We start from the raw sequence: 23,653 nt of genomic DNA on the forward strand, positions 1-23,653 counted from the left end.
GAAGAAGAGTCGCGTATTGGTAACAGTAATAAACCATAGGTATATATGCTAGTATGATATTCTTTTTTAATTTCATATGTGGGCATTTAAGGTCGCGAAAATTAAGTGGAATTAAATGATGTTTTCTCGAGTCAATGACATGATCGCGAAATTTTTATCCGTGAAATATTAGGAATTAGTTTAATGATATATATATGTTTAAGGCAAAACTGCGGCCTTTTGATTAACCTATTTTCGATTTCTAGTTTTTGGTCCAAATCTCAAAAATAACTGGGTATTAGTTATTATACATTAATAATGATTTCAAAAATACTCTATGGTATGATAACTGTTACCGACCAAGACATTGAATGTTTGGCCATGACCAGGTCCCGTTGTTTTGACAGTGTGACGTAGCAGGGTACGGGCCCGATATAACACTAGTCCAATTGGTACATGTGTAGGTTCGTGACGATCCCGTCGTGGACCCGGTGCCTTCTATTACCGTATTTGGTATATCAGGGGCTCGTCGCAGGTGGCTGGGGTAATTCAAATTTACAAAGAATGAGCTGCATGACTGGTTTTCTGCCCTAGTGCGTAAACACTGATTTGACGTCCTGTGTTTGCGAGCGTAGTAATACTTTCCAGAGAAACGATGTGAATTTTTCGCTCAGAAAATAATAACGTTGCAATAGATATCTAGTCACAAGGGATATGCAAAGACGGAAAAACCTATTATAAATTTGACTTTTTTTTGTATCTGTTACACATACATTGGTATACATTTGCTTCCATACACAAATTACGTGTAGCGACATCTTTGATAACATCTTGTGACAGATCAGAGATATGTCCACACAGTCCAAGTCATAGAATGTGTACAAAATGTTATTTAGATGATGTTACTTAGTATTGGTTCTGACTTACCGAATCTTCCCCGTATAACAAAGTAATCAGCGACGTCATATGGGAGATCTGTAAGACAATACCATAGTGAACAACATAGTATTACACAGTGTGCCACTACACTGACAGCTTTGAAAGAAAAATTCAATATTGCTCCTGTTTTCTAGTTTTTCATTATAGATTCATGAATGTCTCTGTTTCAGATCTTTCGATCAACTCTCAAATAAAACTCATTGCTGAGGAGATATAGGTACCTATCAATTGTGATGTTGACACAATTATGAAAACAATCATATATTTGTTTACATTTAGCGACATTATGGTATTTTTGAATATTTTTTTTAATTATTGTGGTTACGGTTACTTAATTATTAATTACTGACGTGGGTATTCATCGTATTATAGTGAGACATTGTATGACCTTGGCGTATTGTGTAGTTTATTGACGTTAAGAACATCAGTCAATAAATCATTCACAAATGAAATATATATAAAGTACTAATAGAGGAAATGACGTCATCGAGTAACTATCTCCTACTTACATGTGTACGCAAAAATTAATTCTATATCATATATGAAGACAATGACAGGCGTCGCCGGGGTGATTACCACATTTAAGATGCGTTTGTTGTATTCTTTGTGAAAGCGACGAATCTAAAAAGAAAAATACTTAAGAATTTTAGAGATAGTTTACTAGACTGTCGTAGCAGCTAGGCCACGCTATAATTGTGATTCTTTCCCACTGAATGCAACATATAATATCGCACAACGTCCTATTAGGGTCACGTTCTATCGACCTTTTGAATCTATACATCCGAAACAGGGGAGTCAATTTGGCTCATATGGTGATCAAGTATAATTTTATTAACCCCCTAAAGTATCCCGGATGATTTTTGCTGGAACTGAATGATATTTTTTTTAAATAATTTTACGTCAATTATTATGCACTGATATGGCGAAAATAAAAACAAAGTGAAAATATAACTTACTGCTAAGTCTGTCTTCTGTCATAATGTACACGAGAAAATGTGATGAAATGTCGTTTTAAGCTAATTACCGGTAAAGCGAACATTTGAACAAACAGTATTAAGGTCACCATGTCGTGACCTCTAACGGCGAGTTGTCGGATTATCGATGACACAGAGCGAGAATAAGGAACTTTATTTAATCAGATTACATGAATGACATTAACTCTAAAAATAGAAGTACGAATCCTTACCCAGACTACCTCAGATGATTGTGATCCGTCGTCTAATGTCATGCTTATGACATATGGTCCGCCGGATATTAACAAGGTCTTGACGACAACTCCTCCTCCAATTTCACAGCGGAGACGTAATAACGTTTTGTTGTCAGTAGTCATGTAATCCTTGCAAACTATTTTATGGTTGGTTGAGCTAATTCTTTCGTGGTTATTACTATCAAAAACCACTCCAAACAGGTCCGACGAGGACTTGTACGTGTGAGTGTTTAGGTTGAAGAGAATATCTGCAATAAATCAAACAAGAAGTATCAAGATGGTGTCGGTCAATATATACTATGTTGGTCTTTTCAAGGAGATACCTTCCTCAACATGAGTCTTTGTCTGCGACAAAAGATGAAACAGGTAGTTGGAACAACGGTACATTGTGGTTACCCCATTAAAGTAAAACAACTTAAGAATGACATGTATCGACACCTGTCTATTCACATCATCGACATATAGGGGTTACTTATTTGTAATGAAATATTCCAGGGCTGATTATAATGATTGTATCGTGATAGTAACTCCTTGAGTATCGAGGATAGTCAATTCAGGATACATTTAAATGTTGTGATGTTTGCATCGGATTGGTATTACAGTATTAAATTGCTTTCACTGTTGAAAAGACGCATTTATCGATTCTGAATTTTATGTAGGGTGTCAGGATCCGATGGCCTTTATACCCATAGCACAAACAAACCTATTATATATATATAAAATGTGTAAATTACCTCCAATATCTCCGATATTCCTAGCGTCTGATGTTAACAGAAGGCTGCCCCTTTCAGACACATTCTGGGTGTCCAGTAGGAAGGTCATCCCTCCAACGGTTAAATTTCCGGAAGTTCCATTTGAAGCATAATTGTACCTAACTAGAGCATTCTGTCTGTAATAGATAATGTCAATACCTTCATAAAAATACCATGATGTTATCAAAACATATAGAGAAGTGACCAATATGCTGATTATTACTACAAAATTTTATCACTTTTACTATGACTCTATTCTAATTTTGTCATACAAAAAGGTAAGGTATTCTACTTCTATATATTTTTCTTCGCCTCACTAAGTTTTAAACATTCCATATTTACCGAATTTTATAAAGAACGTATTCGCAAAGTTATTAAAACATCAAATCTGTACCACGAAAATAAAATTCTGAAATTATTGATTTATTCATAAATAATTTTATTCAAACTATTTATTGTCCAAATACCCGGAGGGTTGGGAATAGCCTGCATAAGTAAAACGTGTTTATCTTTCCTTTGGGAAGTCACGTGACGTCATATATGTACTACATTAACACCCTTCAAAAATTCTCCCGACACACCTTTTTTCCGTATATTACACTTCAAAAATTTGGTATGATATTGTTCGTTATGACAAATAATAGGTGTCTGTATGTGGGAGCAGTTTCAATTCGCATTTTTTTGTAAATAAAGAAATCGTACAGCAGGTTACCGAACTTTGGCACATAGCCACCAGAAAAACACAAAATATTCAATTTTAAAGATATATTTACAACAGAACTGCTCCCACATATGGTGATTCATGTTATTCACTGCGGAGTCTTTATGTGTTATTGCTTTTATCTCTTATATCTCTGAAAAGGGTGTACCGACTCTCTTTGCGGAGAGTGAGTTGGAACTATCCTGTGTTTACAATGCACCAGAGCAACAGTAAATATAACGAAAATGAAATTAAAATTAGAGAAAGTTATATTACGACTTGCTTTGTATCATTTTTATATCACACATAGTATTATTGAATGTTCTTTTTTAAAAGTAATTGGCGGACAAATAGTAAATCATATTGTGTATGACATGTGTGAACCTCTGCAAATACAACGTGGGATCTGTAAATAATATAACGTCATCATAACTTCATCAGATGCCATCGTGGTTTTGAATGCAACAATGTATTACATCGCACAACATTGTATCTTTTGCAATGTGAGCTCTGAATGACGGGCAGCATTAACTCCCATGCGTCGGTTTTACGATATTTTGAAACATGCCGTTGAATGTGGCGGTTCTTTCAAAACGTGTGATATTCCATGCGACATTTGCCACTAAGTCGATAGTATATTATTTTTTTATGGATCTGAACCATCATATACAAGCATCCATATTCACATATTGTGATGGTGAAATTAAAAGTAATACTACTTTATATATACAGAAAAGAAACAAAATGATTTAGCGGTTTTCACATGGAATGAAAGATCGTGGAAATGTATCGCGATGAAATTAATACAAATACGTACAGCAGAGTTATATTACGTAAAATTCAATTTTGCTAAGTAACGAACATTTTCATCGGCTTAATTGTTTACTTTATCAGCCTTCGGGTTGGATGAGGTAATAGCGTAATGATTGCAATGATTAAAGAAGTATACTAAATGAATTTGGAAAAGATTTAACCATAATAGAAAATTGAATGAGACAAATTAATTTAAATATGTGTTTTATGGTATGGACATATACATAATACAAAAATCTGAGTGAACTCTCATGATAAACCACGGGTTATTTAGAGTGCAGTCAGATTGCTGTGTTATGTCACCAAAACTCATCTTTCGAAGTTAATCCTTAATTACGTTGCGAAGGTAAATCGTTGTGAAAAAATAACATTCACTTTATTAGATCAGCATCAACATTAGCACAGACCATTAAGGAACGACCTCCCATGTAGTCAATTTGCTGCGGTATATGAATGTATGTATGTTTTGAAGGGTTGTGTTATTGCATTGACGTTGTATATACTGCGCCTGATGTTAACAAGAGGCTGCCTCTAACCGACACATTTTGAGTGTCAGTAGGAAAATTCCACATTTGTTTGTGGCAAAATGATTACATAATTTTATTTCTCGACAGTTAATCGTCGTGAAAAAAACAACATTTTATTTAGTAGGTCTTATAAAGTCAGGGGCAATCAATGTGTGCCTGGATGTATGTATGGTTTGTGAGGCTGTGGTATATTTCATTGAGGTTCTATCAACTGCCATTCAAACTTACGGCTGGAGTTGTGCTGGTGTCTCGATTACTTCTGTCATCCTGTTTTGGTTGGATAAGTACTCTACCTTCATCCAGTCGTCAAAACTGCTAGAGTTACTCGTGGTGGTGTTGAAAAGGATAGACTGTACTATCTGTACATCGTTTTGCTTGAAGTTGACTGCCTGTACTTCAATCTGGACAATCAATCGTATTGCTAAACATTTCAGTGGAAACTATAATTATCATATGCTGAGTCAACAATACTGAAACCACTCAATCCCCGTTATCGTAAACTAAATGTCAGATAAAACACAGTAACATCGATGTTTGAAGTTGACTACTTTCACTTCAATCTGGAAAATTTCAATGGAAAAAAATTATATGTTGGGTTAACAATATTATAAACAGTCAACCAATCGTTAACTATTGGTCAAAACTTGAGTGCTTAGACTTCAAGTTGTAAAATAAACCGTATTGTTAAAATTTTTATTGGAATAACATAACATTGTATGCTTATACATTCTTTATACAACGAAATCAGCCAATCGCAGTTAGCTAAAAGTTGGCGATGACACAAAGTATCGGTAACGTAGATGAATATATTACTTTATATGTGAGAGCATATCTGTGTGTTACAAATACAGGTGCTTTTTATCGTTTTACTGTATTCGCCCTTCTTTCATGGCATGGCTGCTAAATTTTCAAAATTAACCCGCTAAAATAGCTTTGAACAGTAAAATTAATTAACCTTCTAATACAGGTTAAGACGATATTAATGTACTAAAACTAACGTTATTGTTATTTTTATTTCTATCACCTTATGAAAACACAAGACAGCTGTTTAATAATAACATCAAATATAAATTACATCAAAAATATCTGCTTCTGTCCTTTAGGGCTGTGAATTGTGGTGCCCTCCGAAATGTGAATATTTTAAAATTATTATTATTATTTTAAAATTATAAAAATATCAATTAAAGGGTTTCATACATGAATTCGAACCGATATGTGCACGAGACTTCTTTAATGCTTCAGAGGAATATATAAACATGGGGAAATAAATGTTTTTTACACACATGTAACCTTGATAGAAACTGTATATCATATCACATATTTTTCACTCGAATTTTTATGTCAGACATGGGATCAGATATAAACAGTTATGGTGTTACAAATGATATATTTGCTATTCTTAAGAAATACAATTGATACAAATTCTTACAAGAGTATTTGTCAAATTGTGTTAAAGAGTTCATGGAAAGCGAAAGTAAATATAATCTACATTTATATGAAGGAAGAACGTTGAAAGAAAGGATCCGTTTTGATGGTGATCTTATTTATTTTAGTATATGATACTTTGTCTCCTCATGCATTATCAATATTATTAATGAACATCTGTAGACTAGAACATCAGTTTACATTAAAATGTCATTATTTGTTAATTTAACAAGTCCAGAGACAGAGAAATTAGAGTAATGCCGTAGGTGTGGGATAATGTATAATGATATATATATACGTATACGTTTGTTTTACAATATGTGGATTTACGGGAGAGTGCGAGAAAGGTTTTGGTGTGAGCTTGAATCGGTTTTAACGTATCCTTATATTCCCATCCAGTTATTTAATATACTCATAGGTGGTAAAAAACATGCATGAATTGAAGAGATGAGTTTATAGAATTTCGTCATGTTTTTGTAAGATATGTTTAAAACATATAAAAAAATTCAAACGATTACAAGGTCTAACTATTATAATTATTACGTTCATATGTAGTGTTCATTGTGTGTATATACATGTTGAATTTTTTCATTTTCTTTCTTTTTTTTCCTTCTTTTTATCATTTTTATTTTTGTTGTTTTCCTTTCTCTGAATTGTTTTGCTATATAATACACTTATAAATATATCTAGTACTAAAACAGTTGCATGTACATGTACATATACTCAACTAAATGTCACATCACGTATATTATTCGTTGTACAATTTAAATGTTAAGTATTGTATTACATATATGTTATTATATTTATGTAATCTTAAGAATAGAGGAAATAAAGAGAATGGTAATGATATTAAATGACAATTTCTATCTTATTACCATCTCAGGCCTCACTATATCCCAATGGCTAATTCGGTCCGATACGAAAGGTGGTGGCTTATTTCCGTCCCTGATCCAATCTTCAGTTGTGATGTCCTGTGGTGGTTGGCGCAATTCTTGGTCATTCCATATATCCAATGGAGAGACAGATGTTTTGTCAGTCACGTTCAAAATCAGTAATGGCTCCCAAACAGCTATTGAAACAGTGAAATGGAAATTCAGAATTGATCGTTTAGTTCCCTTTAAATCGCGTGATGTCTAACAGGGTCATTTAAGGACGTGCTATTCATATTTATGAGTTGGGGAAATACCGAGGAAGCCGAGGTAACAACATCGCCCAGCGGCGGCGAGAACCTTGAAACTGCCCACATGGGATTCCAATTGGCAGATGGCTGGCGTCTGATAAAAGTTACGCACATCTGTACAAATCTGGCACCGTGACACCAAATATTGCTTATTTCGAGTTTTTCTGTAGGATTAAAATATATGTTATTATCTTATAACGTATATAGACGTCGCTGTTTGTAACGCCACCTCTAATTGGCTGGAAAAAAACAGCGTAAAGCTTGATACCTAGTTTGAACAAGGGCCCAATGGGACCGAATCGCTCACCTGCAATCTGGTAATCATACATGGTTCATACTTAAAAAAAAGAGTAAATAAGAATTTATATCATCCCTAAGCACATTAGAGGCCTCTTTGCCTCTTGGTTATTAAAAAGAAGTCATTTAAAGATTTTAACGTATTTGACCCCAGTGACTTTGAATGAAGGTCAAGGTCATTCTTTTGAACAAACTTAGTAGCCCTCTACATGTATCCCAGCATGCCACAGGCCTCATATCAAGTCCCTATGCCTTTTGGTTTTTAAGAAGAAGTCTTTTAAAGATTTTAGCCTATTTGACTCATGTGACCTTGAATGAAAGTCAAGGGCATTCATTTGAACAAAATTTGTAGGTCTCTAGCCCTCTTGGTTATTAAGAAGTTGTTTAAAGATTTTAGCCGATCTGACCCCTTTGACCTTGAATGTGTTAAGGTCATTCATTCGAACAAACTTGGTAGCCCTTGATCCCAGCATGCCATAGGCCCAATATCAGGTCCCTAGACTGTTTGGGTGTTAATTCGAAATCTTTTAAAGATTTCAGCCTATTTGACCCCTGTGACATTCAATGAAAGTCAAGGTCATTCATTTGAATAAACTTTGTAGCGCTTCATCCAAAGATGCCACAGACCCAATATCAGGTCCCTAGGCCTCTTGGTTATTAAGAAGTCGTTTAAAGATTTTAGCCTATTTGACCCCTGCGACCTTGAATGAAGATCAAGGTCATCTATTTGAAGAAACTTGGTAGTCGTTTATTCCAGCATGTCACATGACCAATATCAGGTCTCTAGCCCTTTTGGTTATTAAGAAAAAGTCGTTAAAATTTTTTAGCCTATTTGACCCCTGTAACCTTGAATGAAGGTCAAGGTCATTCATTTGATCAAACTTTGTAGCCCTTTATCCCAGCATGCCACATGCCCAATATCAGCTCTCTAGCCCTCTTGGTTATTAAAGAGAAGTCGTTTAAAGATTTCAGCCTATTTGACCCCTATGACCTTGAATGAAGGTCAAGGTCATTAATTTGAACAAACTTGGTAGCCCTCTATCCCAGTATGTAACAGGCCTAATATCAGGTTCCTAGGCCTCTTGGTTTTAAAAAAGAAGTCGTTTTAAGATTTTAGCCTATTTGGCCCCCTTGACCTTGAATGAAAGTCAAAGTCAGTCATTTAAACAAGCTTGGTAGTCCTTCATCCCAGCATGATACATGCCCAGTATCGTGTCTCTAGGCCTCTTTGTTATGAAGCAGAAGTCTTAACAAACTATTTCAGCCTATTTGACCCCTGTGACCTTGAATGAAGGTCAAGGTCATTAATTTGAACAAACTTGGTAGCCCTTCATCCCAGCATGTGACAGGCCCAATTTCAGGTCTCTAGGCCTCTTGGTTAATTAGAAGAAGTCTGTTAAAGATTTTCACCTATTTGGCCCCTGTGACATTGAATGATGGTCAAGGTCATTCATTTGAACAAACTTGGTAGCCCTTCATCCCAGCATGCTATAAGTCAAATTTCAGGACTCTAGATCTCCAAGTTTTGGAGAAGAAGTTGTTTAAATGGAAAAGTTGACGCCGGACGGTGCAGGGCAGGTGAGCTAAAAACCAATACAAAAAGGCACAACACGAACATACCGCAGTCTCCTAAAATACGCACCGTAAACTACATACGCGCTATACACCGCATATAAGGAAGACGCCTTTACATGACCCTGGTTGTTAAAAGGACGTTGAATCACAAAAGAAACAAATATTCTGCATATTCTGGTGATTAGATTATCAAGGCAAGTACAAGTTGATAAGCTGAATGGTTTGGCTTAATTTACCTATGGACAGCTAGGATATTGATAATATTGAAAATATAAGGATCAACTTGAATACGTTATTATTCGTGTTGTGTAGTTGAAACACAACAAAAATCAGAGTTTACACTAATCATCAATCGCAAAGGAAAACTGTACACGTCAATACTTATGATATAATTATTGTTGAATCATAGATGGTAATAAAATGTAATTTCATAAGGGATTCATCCTTATGTATATGACGTCTTATTATTCAAATTAACATCACGGTGAATATTGATGTTGAAATTTCATAATTTATGATGCTTTTAAACGCATTTAGTAAGTACATAAGTACGTATCAATATGGTATAACAGAAACAAATTATTCCAAAGCAGTAAACGACCCGTTTATGAAGGAAGTAATATAAACATGCTTATCATGTATTTTTGTCTTTTGTTTTCTTGTTGGTTGTTCATGTCATTTAACATGGTTTGAAAATGAATTAAAAATGAATAAACATCAACAAAATAAAATCAAATTGTCTACCGAAAGATAAATGTAATGAAAAAATACGAATTTGTCTTAATAAACACCACTTACCCATCTGAACACACGCGAAACATGAAGCAATTGTAACCCAGAACAGAACACTTTCCATTTTATAGTGACAAATATTTACCAGAAAGATTTATTCGAATGCCCCTCTAGGAAGGCACTGTTGGTTTGAAGGAGAAGGTAAATCCTTCTGAATTTAATATAGTGTTAACGTACCCATACATGAGTTCACTAGGCACGACAACAACTGGGATTTGATGAATTCTCCCTCAACTGGCGCGTAGTGCATTTCCGCGGCGTGCGTGAACCGACTTCCGACAAGTATTACTTTCCATCCATCGCGACAGCACAGGAGACTCTCAATATACACCAAGGGAATACTAAAGTATATATTTATCTGTCAGTATCTGATACTCTAAGCATATTTCCATGTATAATTGATATTGATTATTGATACCTAACTCTGATAGTCGTGTTTTAATGTCTCTACAAATTACAAATCTGTCTTTTCAAAGCGCCAGAGCAATGTTTAATTAATACATAATTAATGTCTTGAAAACGTTGGCGATAGACACTGATGTTCAAAGCTATATATAGTGATTTGTTCTGCCTATGTGTCTTGATTTATTTATAAATGTTTAGACAGGGACATTTAAGTATACACTATTAAATCACGGTCCATCGCACCACTTCGAAACTTCAGTTTAAATCGAGACTATGCCATAGATATTATTCAAGATGTTTGTTTTTATGGGTTTCTAATGATATATTAACTGATCGCCAATCAGGATGCAGCCAGGCCTCGTGATTGTTAATGCACGTGTTTCAATTCAATATCGGTTTAAGCATGGCATTATACACAATACAAAGTCAAGTAAGGTTTGATTGGCAGATGCCGATCAGTTTTCAATATTCTCAATCAATTTTATGGTTTCCAGTCATAATCAGGATTTGTTGTTTTAGAATTTTGTCAAAGTGAATAAATTTTTATTGTTGTAGATACATTGAAATGAAAGCCAAAGGTCTTTTGGGAACAATCCTCCACATTTCTGAGAGGACTCTTGGTATTTATATTGTACCAGACAAAGGGGATACTATAATTATATTAGGATTCCCTCTTCGCCAAATGTGACAAAACTTAAATATGCATACACACAGCACACATACAGTAAGAAAAGGATCATTATATTTTTTAATTACATATTGCTAGCACATTTAGTAACAATTTACAATTTCTTGGGTGGAAATTATTAAGACATATACATGCTTGAGATTCGAATAAATTTGTATCATATACATATATAAAGATATTACAAAATTACACATTGGATGATACGAACAAATTACACTGAATTTGTATTGGCCAAGATAAATTCAATCCGAAACGAAGTATTGTTTTGTTCAGTCATCTTTTAGGAAAAAATATCGACTAATATAAATCCTCAAAATGAACTTGTGCATTGGTAATCGATAATTGAGATACTACCAACATATACTCCAAATGTGCAATGATGTAGATGATTGGAATAAAAGTTTGCATGTTTTGTATTCAATAATTTCTCATTATGATATTTCGCCTGTTCAAATACTTTCGACAGATATAATAATATATTAAAATAAATTATAGGGAAATCTACCTGATAAGAGAGGGTGTATTAGTAGCCCAATGGATAAAGAACACTTTGCTACTCTCTATTGAAAACTTCAAAATTACTAGTAGTAAAATAGTCACTCATCTTTTCTCTGTAATGGAACCACTATGTAATTAAAAGCTGACTTTCTATGGTGAAATCTTAATCTTTTAATGCAACGAGAATACCCCAAAAATAACAAAAGAAAAAAAAAAAAAAAGCCAATACGAATCTGATATTCTGTTCGAGTGTAACGTGTGACGTACAATCAAATGAAAATAATTTCGCACTGAGACATGAGTATTTATAGCATTTTAAAATGTTGATTTTTTTTTGTATCCACCAAACTAATCACAAATGTATTTTATTGAACTCTCTAAACAGCTAAGCGTCAAATTCTGGGATGACATGAAAGTAGTAAGCGGAAACAAAACACATTAAATTGCTCCATTGTCTGTTTTGTATGCCATATATTCAGGAAAGCCTAATATAACCACATCTATCTCTGATTAGCATACTTCGCACGCACTATATTTATTCTTCAATATAACTTAATTTCAACTGTATCTATAAATACTAATAATATCAGAGTCGAATCTTCTTTTTTACCGTTACGTATAGTGTGGCTTTAAACTCAAGCAAGTTCTACATATTTACATAGATGTTACAATGGTTGTATTTAATCTAATATTACACTGCATACCTCTATGATAATAATATTATTGCAAACTAGGATCAACTCGAAGTATTATAAATTACTCGTGTTGTGGAGCTAAAACACAACACAAATCAGGATTAACACTAATCATCAATCGTAAAGGGAAACCATACACGTCAATGCTAATGATATAACTACAATGTAAATATAAAATAATGCAATTTGATAAACTTCTTTTTCGATTTGAAATTGCACTTTATTTTTGAAAGTTATTAAAAAAAACATGCGTAGTTGGTGAAAGGTGTCAATTACTGTTTACACATTTGGCTTGTTTTTAAAAATTGGCTTGTTTTTAAAAAAAGTATTGGCTCAACGAAGACTACGACTAAGAAAGAATGAATAATGAAGAATGTTTTCAAGAATTGGGAAAAAAACTTGTCCTTATATAAGATAGTGCTATGCTCTATTGTGACATTGCATAAAAATGAAACCAAAAATAAGTAAACTTGAAAAAGAAACCAAGCAAATACTTCCAATTGAAAAAAACCCTTCCCTTAAATTAAGGCTTGTTACCTATCGACCGAAATATATTATACAATGTAGGTATGTCAATCTGATTGAAATACGGATCCTTATAACCACTCCGTTAAATAGAGGATCTGAGAAAATCCGATTAAGGGTCATGTTCGGATGACCTTTATACCACGTGTAATTCAGATCAAATGTATTTTCTGCACGTTGCTCTATCAATTGACAACGTCATTTCGTCCCAAAATACAAATACGATTAGCTTTATTTTGCTCTTTGGACGAGATGACTACCTACACGGAAACAATTCTGAGAGATTTTTCAAACTGTATCTTCCCCTGAAATTCACTGTCAAAATTTTGCCAGCAGCAATTTGATTGGCTCTTTCCAAAGGTCATCTGGACATGACCCCTCATGGGATTTCCTCAGATCCTCTTATCTAACGTAGTGATAAAAAGAATCTGTATTTTAATCAGATTGTAGGTATGTAGATATGTGATGAAAGGAGTTTTGCAATAGGATAATAAGTATTGTAAACATAAACAAAAATGCGGGGAAGTTTTTTTTTTTTAATTTTGTTTTGCTACTACATTTGATATTTGCATAATCAAAAAACGAACTTAAAAGAAACAAAACACAATCAACAAATAAAAAAATAAATAATAAATAAATAATAAATAAATAAATAAAACCTTACAGTAGTAAGCACGCGATTCCACACTTTATAAAAATCATATTATAGGATATGGTACTAACTAATATAAGTTAAATCGTATGAGCAGAATGTATCTAAAAAACATTTCATCAAAGCTTGTTATTAACAGAAATTAATGTGATGATTAAGCAATGCCTACGTATGTCTTAATTTTAAACAAAAATCATTATCAGAGGTAAGATATCGTTTTAAACTAAAACTCAATGAAAATTATTTGATAAAGATATTTTTTTGTTATATAAAACAGCTGTTTCCATCCGCTTCATTAATATAAGAACAACTTATTTCAAAGTGTAAACGACCCGTTTATGAAAGAGATTATATAAACATGTTTATTTTATATTTTTATCTTTTGTAACATATACACGTTGTGTTTTTAGGTGGTTGTTTATATCGTTTAACAGATCTTGAATATAAATAACAATAACTAAAAACAACAGACCTTGTTATTTGTAAATAAATTGCCTCCAGAAAAAATCAATTAAAAGTAATTAAAAGCATATCAAGTAGTCTAAATAAACTACACTTACCCATTTTTACACACATCATACATGATGCAATTGTAAACCAGTACAAAACGCTTTCCATTTTGCAGTGAAAAATATTCACCGTAATGATGAATTCGACTGTCTCTTTAAGAATGCATTGTTGTTTTGAAAGAGATGGTAAGTCCTTCTGAAATTAATCTTGTGTTAACGTACCTAAAGATGAGTTCACTGCGCTCGAAAACAATTGGGATTTGATGAATGCATACCTAGAGAATACTAAAGTATAGATTTATGTTTTAGTTTCTGATACTCTATACATGTGTCCCTGTATAATTGATATTGTTTTGATACTACTCTTTTAAAGCTGTGTTTTGATGAGTCTACAAATTACAAATATGTCTTTCAAAGCGCCAGAGCAATGTTTGATTAATGCATAATTAATGTCTTAATTAAGCTGGCGATATACACTGATGTTCAAAGTTATATGTGGTGATCTTTACAGCCTATAGGTGTCATTATTTATTTATAAATGTTTAGATATTACCAGGGCTGTTTAACTCTACTCTACTAAATCACGGTCCGGCACACCTTTTCGCAATTTTCAATTTAAATTGGATCTTTTCAATAGATATTATTCATGATGTTTGTTTTTGACATGCTAATAATGTAGTAACTAATCGCCAGTCAGTTTTAAGTCACGCCTCGTGCTGGTAGACGCACGTGTAACATTCGATGACGGAGCAAACGTTACAGCATAAACATTACAAAATGTAATCTCAAGATTGGTGGAGAATGGACATTCTCACCGATAGCTTGCATAATAGAGGAATCCATTATGCAATAGAAAGTGATTGAAACTTTTCTATGCTTCAGGTAGTAGGGCTATATCTTCCAGAAACATCATGTGACTGCAAAATTAATGCCTCTTTATCGTTGCATGAAAGTACAACTCAGTACAAATCTCAAAATCAAAACAATTTTATGCCAAAATGCACAAAAATCAACAGAATCTAATCGAATGACACTACAACTGAAAGATGTGATTTTCTTTTTATTTCGAATATCGGTTACCAATAGATCACAGAACATTTTAAAAACTTAATGCTAACGTGGAAAGAATACTCGAAGACCTTATATTAACACATGAACATGTTTTGGTTATGCTGATGCTTATTTCCTCTTTATATAATTTCTTGACAATTTAATTTTATAAAACGAAATGAAAGAAAACATGACTCTTTAAGTCTAAATTCATGCTGTCGATTCATTCATGTTTCTTTGTAAGATATAATCGCTCAATTCGACAACTATTGCAATTGAGGCGTTTGCACTAATATTTTGCCATAGCCCTTTATTACAACACAGATCCAAAACTACAAATTTCACATTCGGCAATTCGGATTACCATTTATTATGTCCATCAATACATTTATGTAATGTGTTACACAACCAGTGACTGATTCCTGTTTGAAGTTACGATGACTAGTACAATGTGTACACTGTCAGTTTCAGTTCGATGTATGTAGTTCAGTGTATGTACTGTCCTGTGTGATACGTCTCGAAGACCGTTCGATGTGGGTTTTTGCTTTTATTTTATTACTTTAACGCCCTATAAACATCCAGGGTCATGTAAGGACGTGCCAGGTATGTTGGTGGAGACAAAGAGGAGTACCCGTAGAAAAAACAACAAGCAGCGGTCATTACCTGGCAACTGCTCTTTGAACTAAACTCGCGACCCAGAGGTGGAAGGCTAGTAGTAATATGTCGAGATATCTGCCGCGGTTTGGTGTGTAAATTGTCAACTTCACAAGGTCAGAAATTGTATGTATCGTTTCGTTGAATAGTTCTAGTATGTAGTCTAGTCTGTACACGGTCATCTTCATCACATATCGCATTTTGTGGGAGACGTTTCGATGATTAGATCGATATGTACATTGTCAACTTCATCAGACATTTCGATGACTAGTTTGATGTGTACTTTGTCACCTTCATCAAAACTAGTGTGATTTGTACATTGTCACTTTCATCAAACATTTGGCACACCGAAACGTCGCACATGAAATGGCCGATGAAGGTGACAGTGTACATATCGTACTATTTATCTGAACGTTACACATTAAGCAATCACTAGGTGTGTTATACATATCATAACATTAACCAGACTGTCCTACCCGAGGTAAAGGTTAAAAACAGCCGATTTAAAGGCGTAAGTTTAATACTGATGTTAAGTTATACCTAGTACACGGTACGACTCCAGTTTGAGGCGATAGACAATACAAGTTGTCTGAGGACGTCCTTACATATGCGGACAATTTTCCAAAGTTACTTTTAGATATGACAAGTATACCACATGTTGCTAGGAGTTGAAGCTCCTGGATGGATCTCTGGAAGACCTCACATGAAAGTTTATTTAACTGGTAATATGTCCGGTTAATCATTCTAAGGGGGAAATCACTAAAATTGTCTCTAAATTTAATTCGGAAGAATGTTTTGATACCTGGTGAATCTGTTGATACGTAAATGTTATACAATTCTGTATTAAACTGTTTTAAGAATTTTGATAAACTACTATATAAAGCATTTCTATTAATATTGTCACCTGTTGTCCCAAACATCTCTGTGTTTAAATCGACACATATTAACGTCTTATCTTTTCGTAATTTTAAATTTCTACTTATGTTGTTCGGGAATACGTCACGGGTAACTGCCCTGTAAAACTGTCTATAAACATCTGCCTCAGGTAGTTTCAAAAAGGGAACAAGTCTGTCAGCATGATTTCTTTTCTTGAATAGTTCCATATCGTCAGACACGACACGTATAAAGCTTACGGTTGTGTTAAAGAAACTCTGAAGATTCAGAGTTGAGATTGACGATTTGTAAGCTTTATGATCGATCAGATCATAGAACGAATCCTTAAGATCCATTTTGTAATCACAATAATGTTTTAGTGGTCGCCATTTCAACCTTGGTTGCGTGGGATCAGAGTATAAGTCAGACTTGCATGGAGGTTCGTGGTTCAAAGCAAACGTTCGATTTAATAAAAGTGACACTATGTAGGCATGTAACATTCCAGAAATCCTTTCAGGCCACTGTCCGCAATTTCCCAACTGGTCGTTTCGACAATCATAGACAATGTACTTTGATGCGTTACACTGATGCGGTATCGTTTGTATGTCTGTCCAGCGTCCTGGGAGGTAATAGAAGCCCACCAGAAGACCAACGTAGACGAAGCCTGTGACCAACATCATATTAGCTGCGTGCATCTACAACATAAATAACAAGTGCTATGTCAGAAGGAAAACAAAACACGCTGTGTAATGATAAAACGTTCCATATGGTTTTGTACTTACTGTAATTATCACTGTGTGCAAGCTGCAAGTGTATTGTTTTAATCGATGATGGGATAATACAAAGTTATCCTATTGTAGTGTACATCCGGCTGTCACGAGCAGTTCATTGTCATGTAAACTAGCTGTTCCGAACATGGGATTTGTGTATTATTGTTAGCATTTCCACATTCTTCACTGTTATACGACTTATTTCACCGCTCAGTGTAGATAAAACTCATTGTAAATTCTTAACTTTCGAATGTATTTACAACTGATATAAGTACCATTGATGATTTTTGTAAATATTTTGTTTTTGTTTCATAAAATTCAACATTTAACGTATCAGGTTTCGGCGATGCCGAAAAGTCAGATATACCAAGTGGAATATGACATTAAACCTTAAAATACCCATCCTTGGACCCCTGTCGTAATAACGACTTAGTATCGCGTAGTAACGACTTAACTATGTCGTAAAAACGACTTAGTATCTTGTCATAACGACTTAGCTATGTCGAAATAACGACTTACCTATATTGTTATACCGACGTAATTGTTTATTATACCGAACAAAGTTTACTGCGCTAGAACAAAGTCTAACGTAATGGCTAGACTTTTAGTTTTTTGGCCCAAAATCACCGTTGCCGTGTTGGGCTAACATTACAGTTTTTGTTGAATAAGAAGTTAGACCTGTCGTATCTTTCAACCCAAATCAACTCCCTTTAGCATGTTACATCATATAAACATTACATCGAGCGTAATTGTGTTATCTGTATCTTTTACAATAAGAATATTACTAATTTCGACGGTCAAAGGCAGACGGAAGCGTCGTCTCCAATCCATTTTGTTGTTATCTAAATACCTCGGAGTGTTCCGTTACACGAACGACAACTCTTGCTAAACGTACGAGGGGCTCCGCATGAGGGAAACATGATGTATGAACATGAAGTTCAGCGGGATACACAATGTTTTGTCGCCCGCACACGTGACGTCTCTCGACCAATCAGCGACTGTGACTCATCGGTGAGGTATAATAATATACTATGTCGTTATTACGATATACTAAGTCGTTATAGCGACATGGCTTATTCGTTATTACGAGATACAATGCCGTTATTACGACATACTTAGTCGTTATAATGACATAGTGGGTTTTTTTTCAATTTGACCCTAACAGGCTTCCGTAGATTTATCAGATCATAGTTGGTATTTTTTCACATTCTATTATAAAACCATGAAAAATTGTATACATGTAAATTCGTATGGATATAAAAGCATAAAAATATCAACATGTTTACATTGAAGAGTAATTTTGTGAAAATTAATATTTGTGTGTATAACGTTACAGTTTGATTAAAGTACATGCATATTATCCTTATTCCCATGTACTCCTATCCAACGTATCAAATTACGGATCAGTAATTGAATTAGGCTGCTACTGGCATGGCCCTTTCTTTAAAGATGCTCCACCGCTGACAAATGATTTTTTTTTTTCATTATTAAAAATAGCAGACGATTTAGTATTTTTCTTCAGTTACAAAAGTTACTTACTTTACACCATTATCACCATTGAAAAGTTTGAGCTTCTAATTTTATTTCAAGCTAAAAATGTGAAAAATGATTAATTGCATCCTGAAAAAATTCCATGGCACTATATTCTATATGAAATGAATTACTGATTGCGCATGCATCAAAGGCGAAACAAATTGTTTTATATTATTTTTTGTGTTAATCAGGCATATGTAAACACGATTAAAAACCAATTATTGTTCAAATGATGAATATCATTTTTGCTCTGTCGGCGGTGTCATCTTCAAGGAATGTGTTTTATTTTTTGTTGTTTACTGATGTGTAAGCGTCATTCTGTGTACAGATATTTGATGATCGGTTTTAATTTCCGTCGAAATGTAGATATAAGAAATTATTACATTTTTCGCAGTGAATGATGTGTACACTTCATGTTTGTACCATAATTTTTTATGACGTGCGCATGCGCGTAATGTTGGAATATCGGCGAAAAAAGCACAGTTAACAACCAGTAAACAAATATATATTATAGAAAAAAAAACCACCACGATTTTAAATCACGATATAATTCCTTATATTAATATTTCGACCGACCATTTCTTTTAAATTTAGTGTTCCGATATAAGAAAGCTTTTGTTTTGTCAACGTTTTACAATCGTTGTTAGAGCCGTCCAAGTGATGGACTCCCGGAACAGTTGGCTTCATTATGGCGGGACAAATTGTCAAGTTCAGAAAGTACATAAAAATAGTTTAACAATAAAATTACCTTCCATATACAAAATTATTTTACTTCCTTATATATAATTTGAGATTCTCTTTACATTCATACATTCATTATATTGAAGGTTTGCCAATATAGATGCAATAGGCCTAACCGGATGCGCATTCACAGCACTTTCGGAAGTCAGTGTCCCGGTGTGTGTATCGTTGCGCGCCAGCGTCTGCATTTACGCAAGTGTAAACGATTTAGGTTATATATCAAAGACAAAATGTTACTGTTAATATGTACCCATTAACACAATTGTGATAAGATACATTTCGTGTGTTTATAATACATATGGGGTTACCTTGCAACGCTGACGATATACTGGATTTTGTAATATAAAATGTTAATAGAATGTTATACTTTAAAATGGTAACAATATTAAGCGGTTTGTTATATTAAACAAAAATATTTACTAAACGTATTGTTAGTATTAGCCGGGGATCATGTTTATTATGTGAAGAAATAAATTCATTGAAAAATAACACCTTACCTGTGTTGTTTCTCCAGTAGATTGTCAACATAATGAACATACATATTGAATATGTTTCTTTGTATTTTCTACCATCTTATTTAAATCAATATCCGAGTTATAAGGATATGTATTTTAATCATATTGCAGTGTAGCGTGGTTTATATATATGCCAATACGTTATACAGGTTAATCACTCATGTATGACCAAATCTTTATAGGTTAGAGTTGTGAGCATGTCACCTTGAGTAAATAGATAAAACGACCCAAGGTCATCATAATACCGATAACAATGGAAATAAGCTATTAACTGATAAACATATGTCCGTGTTATATTACAGCAATAAATTCTACATAGTTGCATATTTTACTTTTATAACGTCCGTAAAACCTTCTAACATTTGGCACAAAACTAACAGGTACATGTTTTTAAAACTGTCCCTATATTTTGTTCTGTTAAGTTTGCTTGAATAACGCAACAATTGAAGTATTCATTTTAACAAGTGGTATTTGTTAGGTTATTGCCCTATCAAAACAGAACGGGTCATGTAAAGACGTGTCAGGTTTGTTAGTGGAGGAAAGCTGAAGTACCCGGAGAAAAACCACCGACAAGTGGTCAGTACTGCCTCACATGGGACTCGAACTCGCGACATAGTTTTGACTATGAAAGGTACATAAAATTTATACTTGAAATTAGGTTCAAATTTTAGTTATCAGAAATATATACAAGCTCTTGGCAGTAATACAAACTAAAACCTCACTGTAAATAAACAATATTGGTAATAAAACTTCATAACTCATAAAAAAGCTAAATAGGTATCTGCGTTATTATGTCTTATTGCACAAATATATCTGGCTAAAAAGATACCTCGTCCTTCAAATATCTATCTTAAGTACGGAAGTACTCAGTGGAAAACTGTTATCGTATAGTCCCAGGCCAAATATTTTCAAAAGTTGTTTTGGCTAATTAAAATTTAACAACAATTTTGTTTTAAATCAAGATTAAATCTATTCCTGACAAACAAAATTGACAATGGAATATTTTCTTCATTACCTACAAACCCACTAAACAAATAATTAAGCTAATAATCTGTTGAACGTGTGAAGATCACACCTGACGGTTATTGTGGTATTATATATACCCGTTAAGTATGTTGTGTGCATATATTATAAATGATAGGATGTTCTTATACACAAATACCAATGTGCTGGAAAAATAGAGTATACATCTTATCTACACTTAGCTGTCAGCATAATTTGCATTATTATTTCATCAACGTGTAAGTACCATCGAAACATGTCAATGTGTACAAACATGAACAAGTGTTTGTTAAATTAGCGGAGTAGTGCATTGCTATACCATGTTACACTAGGAACATAAGATGACATTTAATTACCAACTAAAATAATTTTTATTTTTACTAGTCTTCTAAAAACCTCAACATATCAAGTCTCTAACGTCTTCAGATTTGAATTTAACACCTACCTTTAGGAATGCAAAGTTTATAAGTAGTTGTCTATTTCCAAATGATATGGTTCCTCTCCTCAATTCCAGCAATAAATATTAGTTTAACTTTTTTATCTCTCTACATATATATATATTAAGTGTGTGTGTCGCGTCATGTTGTTCGACATGCTCCGATAGATATAACACTAGTGTTCACGTACACACATGGTACGAAGGATCAAACACATGCCTGCATACAAAATTACAGTAGAAATACACCGGTACTTGTCTGTACTGTTAATTCAAACAAGCGGCCAACAACCTGCATACAACGAATCTATTAAAATTATTTTAGTCATTAACAAATGATATTGTTATTCCAAATTATGTCTTTCGTCGTATATCAAGATATCGTTATAAATCATATTAGCAATATAAATATTATAAGCAGAATATGAAATTATTATTTAAATATTATACTTTCTTATTATTGAATGCTGATATCATAGGATTAAATGGTGTATTATACAATAGCCATTAAACCGTTCACATAGTATCTCACACGAGGGTTAATTGCATATATTTACACTTGCTAGGCTTGGTCACTATACGCTGATACTAGCCGATTTTGTTTACCATAACTGCATGGTAACATTGAACTTTGAACTTGCGTAAGGAAATGTTCTGTGCAACGTAAAAGGACTACTTTTTTTAAAAAGAAACACATGGCTTTGTTTACATTTTGACGCAACATTACGTGTATATTGTTGTTTTTCATAGAATTTTGGAAAAATGTAAACAATATATACATGTTTTATATTTATATATGATTCAAACAATTTTTAAATTAACGATTGTATAAAGAAACGAAAAAATATCCCGACCGGGGCGACGTGCTTTCAATTTTTGTTAAAAATGATGGGTGTCAAATGTAAACATTACCTCTGTGCCTATGTTCGTCCTACGATCGAGCCTTTGGGGTTGACGGGTGTGAGACCCTCTGATAGAGGTCAGTTATTAACATATCCTCTTGTCTTTGTTCTTTGAGTATTTAATCATGTGTATTATAAAACATTCACCGCTAATAATCCACGTGTTGACAGTTCCGCGTCACCACAAATACATTGTATCAATCGAACACAAGTGAATTTGTTTGATATGGATCTAAGCGTAGATTATATAATCACATGGCTCCCAAGGATGTAATACTGTCAAGTCAGACGACATCTCAAACACATTGAGCTACTTGAAAATCGGTGTTTTGCCAACTTCGGCAAACTAAAGTGTGTAAGCGTGCGTCAGCTTCGCCTCGCTGCACAATAACGGTCACCGAGTTCACACATGTGTCCGTGTACAAATTCTTTATGTTATTACGCTATATATTAACTTTTAGCAAAATTGAATATATATTTAAAGTTCTGATCTTATTAAATAAAATTATCTCTGAAATTTACTTTGTTTGTCATGTTTATTTTACACTAAAATATTGAACTTTTTTGTCGTCGCGGATGAATAATTCTATCTTACGTGAAGCGTCACCATTCGCTGTTCAAATGAGTAAGCTCCTCCCACTTTTGACCGACTTTTATTGAATAATTACGTCACTTTCAAATGACGATTTTATTGCATAAAATATAAATAAAAAGTCGTGTGAGTGTAAATATAGGGATTGGATTTCGTTTTTATGTTAACCATGCTTGTATGGAGCAATTCCTCTAAGAATATATTCAATATGGGGCGCTAACGCGCCCCATAGAATATATTCTTAGAGGAATTGCTCCATACAAGCATGGTTAACATAAAAACGAAATCCAATCCCTATATGAGATTTCATGGATCGAGTCTTTTTATTTTTTTTGTTTTTGCGGAAATTGAACACAAGTTTACAAAACATTTTATCACATAACCGCAAAACCTACATAACAAAAAAATTCACGTCAAAATGTATTCC

At 33.7% G+C, this 23,653-nt stretch overlaps 2 protein-coding genes across 2 annotated transcripts; both read right to left on the reverse strand.

Moving 5' to 3' along the window:
• Positions 1–871: 871 nt before the first annotated feature.
• On the reverse strand, positions 872–10,380 carry LOC138310022 (uncharacterized). Its single transcript, XM_069251174.1, has 7 exons — positions 10,193–10,380; positions 7,218–7,411; positions 5,146–5,318; positions 2,860–3,014; positions 2,105–2,373; positions 1,428–1,539; positions 872–954 (listed from the first exon to the last, which is right to left on the reverse strand). Exons 1-7 carry the CDS (start codon positions 10,248–10,250, stop codon positions 872–874), a joined length of 1,044 nt encoding a protein of 347 aa, XP_069107275.1. The 5' UTR covers positions 10,251–10,380.
• A 4,674-nt stretch (positions 10,381–15,054) lies between these two features.
• On the reverse strand, positions 15,055–21,896 carry LOC138311136 (uncharacterized). The gene is made up of 2 exons (XM_069252596.1): positions 21,742–21,896; positions 15,055–17,430 (listed from the first exon to the last, which is right to left on the reverse strand). The coding sequence occupies exon 2, from the start codon at positions 17,428–17,430 to the stop codon at positions 16,366–16,368; it is 1,065 nt and encodes a 354-aa protein (XP_069108697.1). The 5' UTR covers positions 21,742–21,896; the 3' UTR covers positions 15,055–16,365.
• Positions 21,897–23,653: the final 1,757 nt, after the last annotated feature.

This window comes from Argopecten irradians, chromosome 16, assembly GCF_041381155.1.
Source record: "Argopecten irradians isolate NY chromosome 16, Ai_NY, whole genome shotgun sequence".
In the NCBI taxonomy this organism is placed as follows: domain Eukaryota; kingdom Metazoa; phylum Mollusca; class Bivalvia; order Pectinida; family Pectinidae; genus Argopecten; species Argopecten irradians.